Below are 13,307 nucleotides of genomic sequence, written 5' to 3'. Positions count from 1 at the left end.
CTGGAGCTGGCATAGTTTCATAGTCTTTTAAGCCATAACACATTCATAATTATCTTACATGAGGCAAGCTTTATAAAAATGCATGTACTTCAAAATTCAACACAAGCTCAGCTTCATCACCTTGTCTATTCTCCATTTGAAGTAGATTAGAAATCTGTAGAGCTCCAGTTCATTCTGTGCTAAATGACACTAAGGGCAAGATTTTGAAGAGCTGGGAACAGTAGGTTCTATCCCTGCACTAATTCATTGTGTGATCCGGAGCAGGTTGTTCTATCTGCTAGTGCTCAACTTAAAGATATTTATAAACATTTATGTAATTTATAATTTTTTACGTTTCTGTTCATTCTAGATGAGTATTAATTCCCTCAAACTAAAAATGAAAAAAAAAATGGAAAATTTAGTTCATGGCAGTAATAAAAAAATCAGGGTGTTACAAACTTGATCATCTGTTTTGTAAAAGTGACACTATAATTAATTTCTCAGAGAACTTCATATTGCAAAATAAAAAACTCATTAAAGAGTTTTTGTAGTATTGAAGTGTTTTTGTAAAACAGTGACTACTGATCTTTAAAGCCTTGTTCAAACTTCTTTGTTACTGCAAAAGTATTCTGTGTTGAGGCATGGATTCTGTGTTTGTGTATGGGCAGTGTTAGTTTTACACCACACATACCTCTTCGAAGTCTGACCAAAAATGGCTGTTTTGGTCTCATCTGATGAAGACTAATAGCTTCTTTCTTGCTACCCTCCCAAAGAGGCATATTTTATGGAGAGCTCTTGAAACTGTGGACTTATTCACTCCAGTTTCATTGCATACTTATGAGAGTGATGGTTGGATTTTTAGTAGTCTCTCTCACCAGTTGACATCTTGCTCTGATGTTTAGTGTTGAGTCTGTTCTAGTAACACTTCTGCTTTCTGATGATGGATCCAACAGTGCTCAATGTGGCATTCAAAGTCTTTGATATTTTTGTAGCCATCTCCTGCCTTGTGCATTTCAATGACTTTGTTTTCTACATAAGCAGAAGGCTCCTTTGTATTAATTTTTGCAGTGATTGTTCAACAAAGACTATGGCCCTTACAAAGACTGCTTTTTATAGTCCAGAGAGATATAAAGGACTCATAAGTAGTATTTAATTATGATTTAATTATGGTCAAATGACTGTCATCTTTATGTCATTTGTGATTAATTTGTCACTTGTGTAAACCTGGAACTTCCAAAGTACAGAGGTTTTAAATACTGTGATTACGGAAACACTAACTTTTGAGCTTTTCTTCTTCAGTAAAACATCTACAAAAAATGGTTTATTTTAACTTTTGAAATGTATTGTTACAGCATAAGAGTTCACGTTAAAAATACTGAATGGATACAAATGTGTACAAATCTTTTGTCGTGCAGAAAATTATAATGACTTTCAAGGGGATTGAACACTTTTGCATGTCACTGTAACTGTGTTCTTTTCTGCAGCACAGTAAAGCACGTAATCCGTACCACTTCGGCAAAAACTTTAGTGTGATGCTGTTAGATTTTCAGATTCTTATTGTTTTTAAATTATAAACTAAAAAATATCAAGAACTCACATCCTGAAAGACGAGACTTTGTGCCTACAGATTTAACCATGCCTGGTGCTGGAAATAAAAGACAAAGAGTAGATGACAAAGACAGCTACTGTACAGGCTTTTAAATGTTCGAAGCACCGCGCGAGATGCAGATCACTCGGCACAGCAGCAGCAGCAAGCCAGCAGCTGATCGAGCAAACAGAAGGTAAAAACTGTATTCATTTCCCATTGTATCACCGTTTAAGAGAGGAGCGACCGCGTCTCCTTGGTGTGCATTCAGCCCCCCTCTTCACAATGCGAGCGGCAGAGACGTGAAGTGGCTGGTGTGTAGTGCAGGCAAGGGGGGTTGACAAGCGAAGCAAGCAGGGGTTAAGCTGCCTAGTTCATTATATAAAATAACAATTTATGACTGCTTTTTTTTCTCCTGTATGAGAGATTTTCATTTTGCAAAGCACAAGAATTTGATCTGTTCAGTCACTGAAGCTACCATATCTTTAGCAGCAGCAACCTAAATGCTATAAGAGTAAAGAAAGATGAAAAAATAGTTTCAGCAATGAAGTAATAGATTTTTCCTTTCTTAATTTCCTAACTCCAGATAACCCCTAACTTGTCTTGCCTCACATCTCTGGACTGTTTTATTTTATTATGTTTTTGAATGGAATTCTTTTATTGTTCAGTGGTGTGTAAATTAAGAAAAGTTCATGAAAGTATTGGAATCACAATGTAACACTGTCCACCAGTGGCATTAAAGAGCACTACAACTGTGACCATCAATTGATAGGTGGACCACTGCTACTACGGTATACTGCCAGGGTCTTATATTTCTAACATTTGTAGCATCTCAGACTAAGTGATGTGGGAATTCTTAGTCTTATTTCACACCATAGCATAAAATATGTACCTCTATATGAACCAAGCTTCAGGAAGAGGAACACATGAATCATAATACATTTAACAATACCAGTTAATAGCACAACTCCATCATTTAGTAATAGGTATTTCTGTAAACATTCAGTATGTACCTTATTTATTATTCAAATGTAGGTAATAAAATCATGAACACTACATCCTTTTATTACAACCTAAAATATTAACTAAATCATGAGAGTCTTTAACAAGGCTAGATCACAGAGAGTTGATTATTCTTGAGCTGAACAATATCTGGATTAGAAGGATTGACTAGTAAAATTAAATCTCTTATGTCTCAAGGGAAAGAGGTTAAGAGGTCGTTTTATGAAAGCTTCTGAATTCATTATATATATTAGCAAAAGTAACTGGTCTAGATGGAAGATGCTTAGACTGATACTTCAGACAACTTAAAGGAGTGTAACACGCATGTCTTTATGAGAGGACACATCATAGCTATAGAAATACAATGTGTGTTTAATATAGTACCTTTCTAATAATGTATACTGGGAATAATGGTCAAAAGACCCTTAACAAAAGGATATGAACAATGAAGATGAAGAGGCGACATAATTTAAACTTTCTTTTATCAATTAATAGTGAATATAATATAAAATTCTCAAACCTGCATAATCCAATTGAGGGTGTTGAGAGGGTAGCAACAGGCACAAAGCAGGGCAGCTCTTGACAAGGCACCAGTCTAATTGCAAGACCCACTCACATTGAGTCCCACAATGGTAATCACAATGAGACTAACTTGGAACTGCTGATTGTACGTCATGTATTTCTTTAGGGATATGGAAGGAACACCAGTGTACCTAGGTGAAAACCCAGAGGGAGGACATACAAAGTCTACATGAAAAAAAAAAAAACAGTTGTGGGATTTTAAGTGTATCCAGGACACGGGATCCATGAGGCAGTAGTGCTAGCAATTGTGTTACCCTAATAATGAACAGATTTAACTGTATTGGCGATTAAAATAGCATAACATTTTTTGCTACCAGATGATAAATGATATTGCATCTAATATACAACTATAAATAACTGTTTGAACTTCATATAAAATTGGGATAGATAGATAGATAGATAGATAGATAGATAGATAGATAGATAGATAGATAGATAGATAGATAGATAGATAGATAGATAGATTTCCCACTGTAAATCTTTTACAATATCTATGAAATAAAAAAACTGGAACATAAATTAAGATATTTTTCTCAGAGAAATACAATCATTGCTTGCAAAATAAACTGAATTTTTGGTAGGTCAAAATGAGTTTAAAAAAATTGTAATGTTTAAGGCAGATTTGAAGACAGCTTATTGGCAATCTGCCACAACTCAATGTACTAATATTTTAGCAGACACACTAAATCAGGAGCAGTAGACCAAGCGCAGTATATTAAACTTAAGAAGGATTATTTCAAAAAGGAATAAAGAGAAATTTGAATTGTTTTGCTCTATTTTTGCTTCAATCTAATGTGCTTCACTGCAAATGTTTTTCATGGAGGATTGAACAGACTCTATAAGCCTGAGCACTGGAAAGCCTGGATGTGAAATTGAAAGCTTAGATATTAAAACCTCTCATCAAGAAGGACAGACTGTAACTTTTTAAACTCACATCAGTGCATTAATTTGAATAGACAGCAACAGGATAATATGCCAATATATTTACAGTTATCATTCATTGCTGCTTGCCTCCCAACATACTTTTGTTTCATAAATTAAAAAATATTTTTTTAATTATTTTAAATATTTATGTAACAGGGAAGGATATAATAGAAACTTTAAGCTGTACTGCTCAGTGTTAACTGTCCTAAAATTATTATGCCTGAAAGCTAAAACTATGTACTGTAGTTGTTAATATCTGTCAAATAAATTAAGAATATTTGGTGCCAAAAATATTCTGTATCAGGAAATGCATCTTCAAAAACAGCTCTAGACTAGTGATGTCTTGAATTACAGTATACAGTATATACTGCTGTTGTTTTCACAATAAATTATTAATTAATCTTTTAATACATTTCTAAGGTAATGGTGATAAATTTAAACAAGAAAAATGTTTTGTTCTCAGTACATAAAAAAGTTCCATACTAATTAACCATCACAACTATATATTATAAAATGGCCTTTTATTTAACTACCTTTTTTAATGTTACATAGACCTTTTTTTGCAGCTCAGAGATGGAATTTACATTTCTAACTAGGACCTGAAAATTAAGTGCTAACGTTTTGCACTCTTTCATTTGAAGGATGTGTGTGGATACTTTAGCTTTTGAGGGAATTTGACAAGAGCCTCTAGCAGAGAAAGAGAGAGAGAGAGAGAAAAAAAACTCCTTACAAAGCATCTTGGAATTGCTTCGTCTTTAAGTCTTTCTGTTTTGCTCAGGGGTCTAAAGCAGTTCCAATCCTATGAATGATTAATAATTGTTAGTTTACTATACTTCTAGTTTCCATTTAGCACTGAGAATAGCTGTAGTACTAAGCTTTTTGCTTTCAACTATAAAATGTTGGTCTTTTTGGCAATAATAATAATAATAATAATAATGGTGATGCACCATTTACAAATTAATAAAATACAACATTTGGTACAGACAATTTCTCTATGTGTGAAATGCATAAAGAGTCACAGTGCTCTAGTTTATTTAAATGAGAAGTTGACTGATACAAAGCAAATTCCACACTGTGGCAGTAACCACAGAAGTAACTATGCATAACACATATAACCAATCAAAAGTCTGACTTCTTGTGCTAAGTTCTTGTGGATATTTTGTGCTTTGCATGCAAAAAAAGACCCATTGCTTGTGCCCTTCTCTACCTTTTAGGACAGACTGGCATTACCCAATTTGCTTTGCTTTGGCACAGATGACGTTTTTCTTAAAAAAGGCTGGTAGACACTGATAATTTCAGCTCAGCTCTCTGCTTCCTGTCCAACCTCTCTGGAATGCAGCCTTTGGGACATATCTGAAAAATGGTCAATCAGAAAGTGACATTCCAGAGATGTCTCCTTGATGCACCATCTAAACACTTATCAGTGAACAAAGAGCCACAAATCAAAGAAAGACAAAACTTTGCACAAATTGTGAACAAAAAGGTTGGGCTTATGTGCACCCAATAACCCTATTGCAAAATCAACTCTTTTTTTAAGCCACTAAAAGCACCAGATCTATGCTCTCTATGCATTGTCACTGCTCTTGGCCTGACTATAACATCTGCGCCATAGTAGCGACCCCATTGCTTAGGATGTGGCTGTGACAAAGGCTGGAATGATCTCTTTAATTCAGGAATACTAGTCTGAATTGGAATTTGACAAGTGTGCCACAAGTACAAACCTCTGTCAAGTAAAGCAGGTCGCATGAAAAAGTGAGGGAACCTACGTAAAATTTCATCTTGCTAAAGATGGGTGTTGGTTAATCAACTTTATGTTTGTATAAGACAACACTGTGTGTAAAACTTTGAACAGAACACTGCAGTACCAACCGCAATAAGACAGAGCGATCAAAGCTGAAGAAGAAAGTGCCTGCAAAAGGAAAAAAAAAAACACACGCTTAACCTCCTTTCATGGTTGCTGGAGAAAACCGACTCAAAAGAAACAAAGCATCATCTACACCAAACCATAAGTACACCAGCTTTGATTCTGAGAACTATTAATTGTAACTTATAGTTAAGAGAAGATCAGCTAATGTATTAAAGCATTATCAATGTAACTGAAAAGTAATAAATGTTGTAAAGGATACATTTTTAACTATTACAACTTTCTCTTCCTAAATTCAGTAGGAAAGTTCAGAGCAGCACCACACACATACAGAGGAACTATGTATGAGGGTAAACCATTGTAGACTGGCTGTGAGGAAACGAACGCCACAGTTTAGACATCAGAAACTAAATACTTAGATGAAGAACTTACTCATGTTAACCACATGAATTGATAGATCATAATTCCATGGTTACAAGCCATTTTCTATAAGAGAGAAATGATCTAACTCTCTAAGCTGAGTGACAGAATTCATAAATTATGTGCCTTTTTCTATAGGAGAGAAAATGTTTAACTAAACCAGCATAAATTTATGTTTTGTGTTGTTTGTTATTGTCCTTCATCTATATATCTATATACATATATATCAATATACATTGCATATATTATTCTAATATTCCCTTTTTTTATGAAGAAATATACAGAAGGTGAAAGTTATTTAAATTAGACTTTTGCCAATTTATGAACCTAGTTAAGAAATTGTACATATCTCTTTATATTTCTGGCATCCCGGACAGAAAGATGAAACTGAGATTTCTCAGACACAGTACAACCTTTTCTTCCATTACATGAGTTTTTGCAGTTTAACAATCTGAAATTTACCACTGCATAAAGCATAAAACAACCTCCAAGATGTACATTCACAAAAAAATAGTTTTCTGAAACTGATGTTCAAACATGAGATAAGTCCCCAAATTTTCATTGGGAAATGCATGACAGAATATATCACTTCAATTTTGACTCTAATTTGTAAGGTGAATTCATAATTTAGATAAGAATTTGACAGCCATAATAACTAGAAACTAAAAATAAATGTGTGATAAAGTAGTAGGTTTTATGACATATAATTTAAGCAGTCACAATTAAAAATGAAAAGGCTTATGCGTTGTTACATTCTACCAAAATATAGAAATAAGAACCCAGAAGTTGTTGAACCAGAAGCCATTTTATTGGAAGACCTTTCAAATTAAACAGTTGTTTTCCAAGTATATTTACGAAATCACATGTACCATAATGGTTGACTAACTAAAAAATGCATTTCACATATACTTGCAGGTTAGTGCCAACACAGGCCACATATCTGTTCTTGTTCTCTTAGACCTAAGTGCAGCCTTTGACACCATAGACCACAGTATTTCTATAAATCACATTAGACAATAGGTGGACCTCTCTGGTAACACACTCCCACAGTTAAGGGACATGTGCATGCATTTCTCTCTTAAACTGGTTTCAGTCTTATATAACAGATAGACAATTCTTTATTGGCTGTGGTAATTGTAGTTTGGTTATCCATGATATTTTCCACAGAGTACTACAAAGATCTATTCTAAGCCCACTGTTATTTTCAATCTATATACTTCTAAATAGGCCAGATTATAATGAAACACTAAGTGAACTAGCACAACTATGTCACAGCTCTGAAACTGACATGCAGCAATACAAATCTATAGCACCTAATGGCCCTGACACTATGGGCTCTCTGATCCAAAGTCTTATTGGATTTCTGAATGGATAAGTGGAAATTTCCTCAAACTAAATAAGGAAAAAACTGAAATTTCACATTAACCAGATTACTAGCACTATTTTTTTCCATTTAAGGGACATTGCAAAACTTAAACCTCTTATAAAATTACAAGATACTGAGAAATGAATTTACATGTTTGTTTTCAGTTGACAAAATTACTGCAATGCACTCCTAACTGGACTACCTTAGAAAGACATTGATTGGTTGCAGTTAGTTCAAAATGCAGCAGCAAGCCATAGTATCATTACATTGGTTACCCATGTCCTTTAGAACTGACTTTAAAATACTACTAATGGTATATAAAGCTTTCAATATTTATATACCTCCATATATTTTGGATCCTCTGTCCCCCTACATTCAAGATTATAACCTTAGATCTTCTAATGGTAGTTTGCCTACTGTTCCAAGAGCTAAGCATAAAAGAAGCGTAGAGGTGGCCTTTTACTGTTATGTGTCAAAAATGTAGAATAAATTGCCAATAGAGATATGCCAGGCTAACACTGTGAATCTTTTTTTTAAAAAATCCTAAAAACCCACTTTTTTCATTTGGCTTTTTTGTAGCTACTTTTTAGTTCTACTCCTAATAAACTATATATGTAAAGAATGATCACATTCTTCAGTGTACATGTCTCTGCTCTCTTTTCTGCTTTGTTTTTGTGGTGATGTTGTGAGCCACCACCACCTGATCAACGTACTGTGCAGAAAGCAGATATCCTAAGTGTCCACAAGACACACTGCAACAAATCCTCTAAGACAAAGACTAAAAAACAATAAGGAACTACTTAAGAACATTTGTGTTAGGAAGAATGCTCAGTGGGTGTATCTTCTGGCCTAGAACCCCTGCAGATTTTCTTTTTTCTTCAGCTTACCTGAAGTTTTTTTTCTGTCCTATGAGGTTGGTCTTAGAATTAGCATCTCTGAATCTGAAATCATTAATCTTATCCTAGAAAAGGTTTTGCTTGCTCTCTCTTTGCTTGCAAACTGTGGTGATAAATCAGCTGATAAATGTTTTAAATAAGCTCTGAGGTTATAGATATAGAAAAGAACCTACATCCTCTCCTAAAGTTATGAGTTCAGGTTTGTGACCAAAAAAAGTACAAGTACATATTAACAAAATGAGGTTCCTATTCAGGAATGCTCAGCAGCATGGAGTAGAACAGTTGCTTCTCTTGAACAAGAGGTGCCAATACAGGGGATTGTAGCATCTACTAAAGGCCTTCCAACAACCTGTGGAAAGAGCTTGGGGGCAGTTCTAAGAAATGTAAGTTAGTTGTTCTTGGGGTTTCTGGAAATTGCCCAGAGGTACCTTTAAATGGCATCTAGGGATAGAGAGCCTAGCCTCTAGCTAAGCATACTGTTACGATGATCTCTACATGAAAGGAAGATGAAGTGAAAAGAGGCAAACTCTACCACTTTCCTTTTAAAACAGAGTGAGCTGTTAAGTACTGTACATCCTATGCAAGTCAGACTTTACTCAAAATATGTTGTTATGCTGATGATATAATGAAGACATTGGGCAATAACTTAAAATTAACAGAATATCGAAAGCATAGATACCAAGTCATTTAAAGGTGATATCACTGTTATTGTATGTGTCTCTTGTTTTAATGAATGGCTACATTTTTACTGAAATTGTCTTCATTCTTTCCTTCACAAAAATAAAAAAAGAGTTTATTTGCATTTCTTTAAGAACTTGCTTTCTGTGCTATACATATCATCAGTATGACATATTTCATAACTGAGATTTACTGTTAGATTCAAAGTATACCTGTATGTTTTAGGTTACCCCTCTTTGCAAGTGCACCTAGAAAGGGTAGATTTTCTGTTGGTGTGCCTTTCACCTCCGGGATCATGGTTAGACTGACAGCTGTAAAAGGTAAAACATGTAAAAATGATATTTCTTAACAGTTAATATATTCATTCATTCTCTTATTATTAAAAACACTTCATACATTCATAACTACTTGAAAATATGAAATGTAAGTCAAATGATATACTGTACTTTCGGGGTAATTTTACTAATATGAAAATTTTAAAAAATTCTTTAAAAGAAATCTGATAAACAGATAAGTAGTGTTAATTAGAAAAATTCATCAAAGCATTTTCCGTAGAGAATATGCTGTACAAACTTGTAACTAGGAATGCATAAGAACTGATTACAGAGATTTCCAAAATAGATTATAAATATACCAGATTTCTTAATGAACTTCTCAACAAGAAAAGACTAGTTTTACAATCAGAATTGAAACTCTTGACAACAAGAGAAACTGAACAACTTATTTTTAAATCGCAACAATATATTACGAACATGGAGAGAAGTCTAATAAGATTTTAGTCTTTAACTTATTCTCATTGTAAAGAAAATGAGACACAGACTTGGTAGTTTTTTTCATTAACATACAAATACCACAACTTGATATTCTGACTGAAGAAGAGCTTGAAAAACCACTGGTTCTTTTAGAAATAAAGGATGCCATAGACTCACTTCAAAGTGGGAAAGATGGAGGCTCAGATGGCTAATCAGCAGTGTTTTATAAAGTTGGCTTCATTAATATTAACATTTTTAGAAGCTAAAGAAAGATAAATTCTACACAATGTATTCCAAGCCTTAATTGTATTTCTAAAGAAAATACTTACTACAAAGTGCACAATATAAAACAATTTTCCTGCAAGTCTAACTAGATTGTGTCATGTTTACTTCTACATGCCTTTGTATGTTTCCTTTGTCTATGTATTTTATCCTTTTGACCCTTCTTCTGCCTATATACAATATTCATGTTTGAAATAAACCTGACAGGAGTATTTTAAAGCATTCTCCAGTTCTTTAAGGGTGTCATGTGTATATGGAACTTCACACCTATCTGTTTTCTATAAATTCTCGATCTCTTCTCTTTAGTGCCGAACAATGCATTTTGTGAATTTCCGGGTTTTCCCTAATAGCATCTCCCAGAATTTTAGCAAAGAATTTTGACATGAATTTGTTTGTGCCATCAGACTTTCTCTGGAACTATAAAATTCTCAAATCTTTGCATATTTTCTTAATTCTATGCATCAGTTACTTGTACTAGTGCCTTAACTCTGATTTTGAGAGCAGCGACTTTATTATCCTTTGCAGCTACCATTTTTTACCTAGTTAATGCAGGATATTCTACATATTTGAGGTGGGCACTGGCCTCCTTCAATTCAGACTGACTCATGGTCATTCTGCACATTGTGCATATTCATGTTTTTTTTTTTACTTCTTCATATTAACTCCCAGTGCAATAATGATATCTTTCTGATGTTTTGATTTCAAGACCTCCTCTCCACTGCAGCATTCAAACATCACTCATGTTATGCTGTAGTTACTTGTTGAAGAGGGAGAAACTGGCATATGAGGTATGAGGTATGATGTTAAGCAACATGAGTGCTGGGAGAACTAGCTTTCTGCCAGGTACTCTCGACGAGCTTCTGAGCATGTAAGACACAGTCAGTTCTCTTACACTACTAGAGAGGCTGGAACAGGGTCTATATCAACTTCTTAGCATTGCTTAGAACAGGTCGTAAGATCTCATTCTCTTTCTGGATTTGATTGCTCCTTTGATTGATGTGGCACAGTTCTTTTTTTGTTTTGTTTGAGACAGATTGTGTGATAAAATTGCAATTTTGATACAAATATATCCTCCAATATAAATTTTTTGAAAACATACAAAATCTAAAGGAAAGTAAAAAAAAAAAAAAATCAACTGCAAAACAGGATCATCAGGGTAGAAAGGGTCTCAAGTATCCCTATCTAACAAATGATAAGATCAACCCTGACTCACCAGTACGAGCAGGCCCCTAAATATCATTTGACTCATCCTAGTCATCTAGTTATGCAAGACATTGAGCTTTGAGGTTCCCAACTATTTTTGGCCTCAAACTATAACTCAAAAAACCTTAATTATACTCCATTTCTCGACCATATTTTGTGCAGGAAATTACACCGTCATGTAAACCAATAGGTGTTTTGTGCAAAACTGATCAGAAGTTGTGCATGTCACATCAACTGAAACCATGGATTAAACCCCTAAAAGGATAGAATAAATGGCTAACATAGGTATGTGGTGTGTTGTTATATGATCTACAAACCACTCCCAAAAGGTTAAAAATGACAAATTTCAAGTGTAAACACGTGAGGAATCATTTTAGACTATTTCAAGGTCAGTTTTGATTTTTCCCTATTAACGATGAAGAATATTTAGATGTTAAACCTTTACATTGAAGCACACATTTTAATATTTCAAATATCTGACACAATTATTGTTGTTTGTTATGTACTTCTGCCTCACAAATGAAATCATTACATTTCTTATGAACACCCAAATTTAGGCTGGCCTATGCTAATTCAGACTTTTCTTCACTTTAACAATGTGAAAACCACACTGAGCCAAAACCATTGATTTAAAAGTGTACAGATTCTTTAATATAGGACTTTTCTTAGCAGTGCTAATATTTGCAGAATACCACTGAAGAAAAATTTACAAGTAATGCATTTTGTTATGGAAGGCATTTCTTTCACATTTCCATAGAGGGCTTACTGCAAAGCAATGCTTAACGTTTTTCTATATCTATATACAATGTGCCATGAAATCAAAAAATGTAATGAAATCCTGATATTTGTCCTCAGACTATGGATATATGGCAATGAAATACAATATAATACTTTCATTTATTTATTTTCTCCCAACTAGTGCATGTGACCTTATGATTGATTAATCTTAAAGTTTCCACACATAGAGTGAAAAGGAAAGCAACAGAAAGAAGTTAGTCCCAGAATCACAGAGACTGGGATTAGAAGGTAAGATGTACCAAGTAACCTTACCAGAAGCTCTATCAACTCCAATCAATCTAATTTTATTTTGTCTAATGTGAGATCATTTAACCAATATTTAAGTTTTAATGAAAGATGAAAGCAAACAACAATTTACCTGACTTACAGCTATCACTTTGTCGTTCATGTGAAGAAACATCAGCATCTGCAGAAGGCATATGAGAGGATTCCATCACATTTATCTCCTGAATGGGGAAAAAAGTGAAGTGACTGTTGTAAAATTTGTGTGTGAGATACTAATAATATCATTACTTCCTACAAGACCAGTACCACTGTAGACTCATACATTATGCTTACACTCTTGCTTGTACTGAGGTAATTAAAAGTCACCATTTAACCTAGCATGCACATGCTTGAAAACTGAGAGGAAAGCAGAGACACGAGAAAACACACACAGACACTGGTAGATGGTATATAATCTTTGGGGGTACACAGATCTAAAAGGAAGTAGGACTAACTCAGCTATCTTCTGTTTTATACCCTTTCCTTCTATCATCTATATTATCTGGCTCAAATGTATTTTAATTTTTTGTGTCTTCTTTGTTTATTTATATGTATGTTTCATGTGTTTATGCAATTTTTGTTATTTTTTTAAATTTACTATTTGTCACTCAAAACACAAAAAACAAAATAAATATTATTTGATTTCAGGAAAGCACATAGGACAGAGAATGCACCCCTAAAAATAAACAATGTACATATTAAAAAAGCAACT

At 34.0% G+C, this 13,307-nt stretch overlaps 1 protein-coding gene across 1 annotated transcript in view; it reads right to left on the bottom strand.

The window, feature by feature from the left end:
- reps2 (RALBP1 associated Eps domain containing 2) overlaps positions 1-13,307 on the bottom strand; it is a 241,800-nt gene that overhangs the window by 99,267 nt on the left and 129,226 nt on the right. The window contains 2 exon segments of the mRNA XM_028799808.2: positions 9,509-9,607; positions 12,690-12,777. Of these exon segments, the coding sequence (XP_028655641.1) occupies positions 9,509-9,607; positions 12,690-12,777 (187 nt within the window).

Source organism: Erpetoichthys calabaricus, chromosome 4, assembly GCF_900747795.2.
Source record: "Erpetoichthys calabaricus chromosome 4, fErpCal1.3, whole genome shotgun sequence".
Taxonomy (NCBI): domain Eukaryota; kingdom Metazoa; phylum Chordata; class Cladistia; order Polypteriformes; family Polypteridae; genus Erpetoichthys; species Erpetoichthys calabaricus.
Note: the sequence above shows the minus strand (reverse complement) of the source record. Positions and strands in the feature narration are given on the sequence as shown.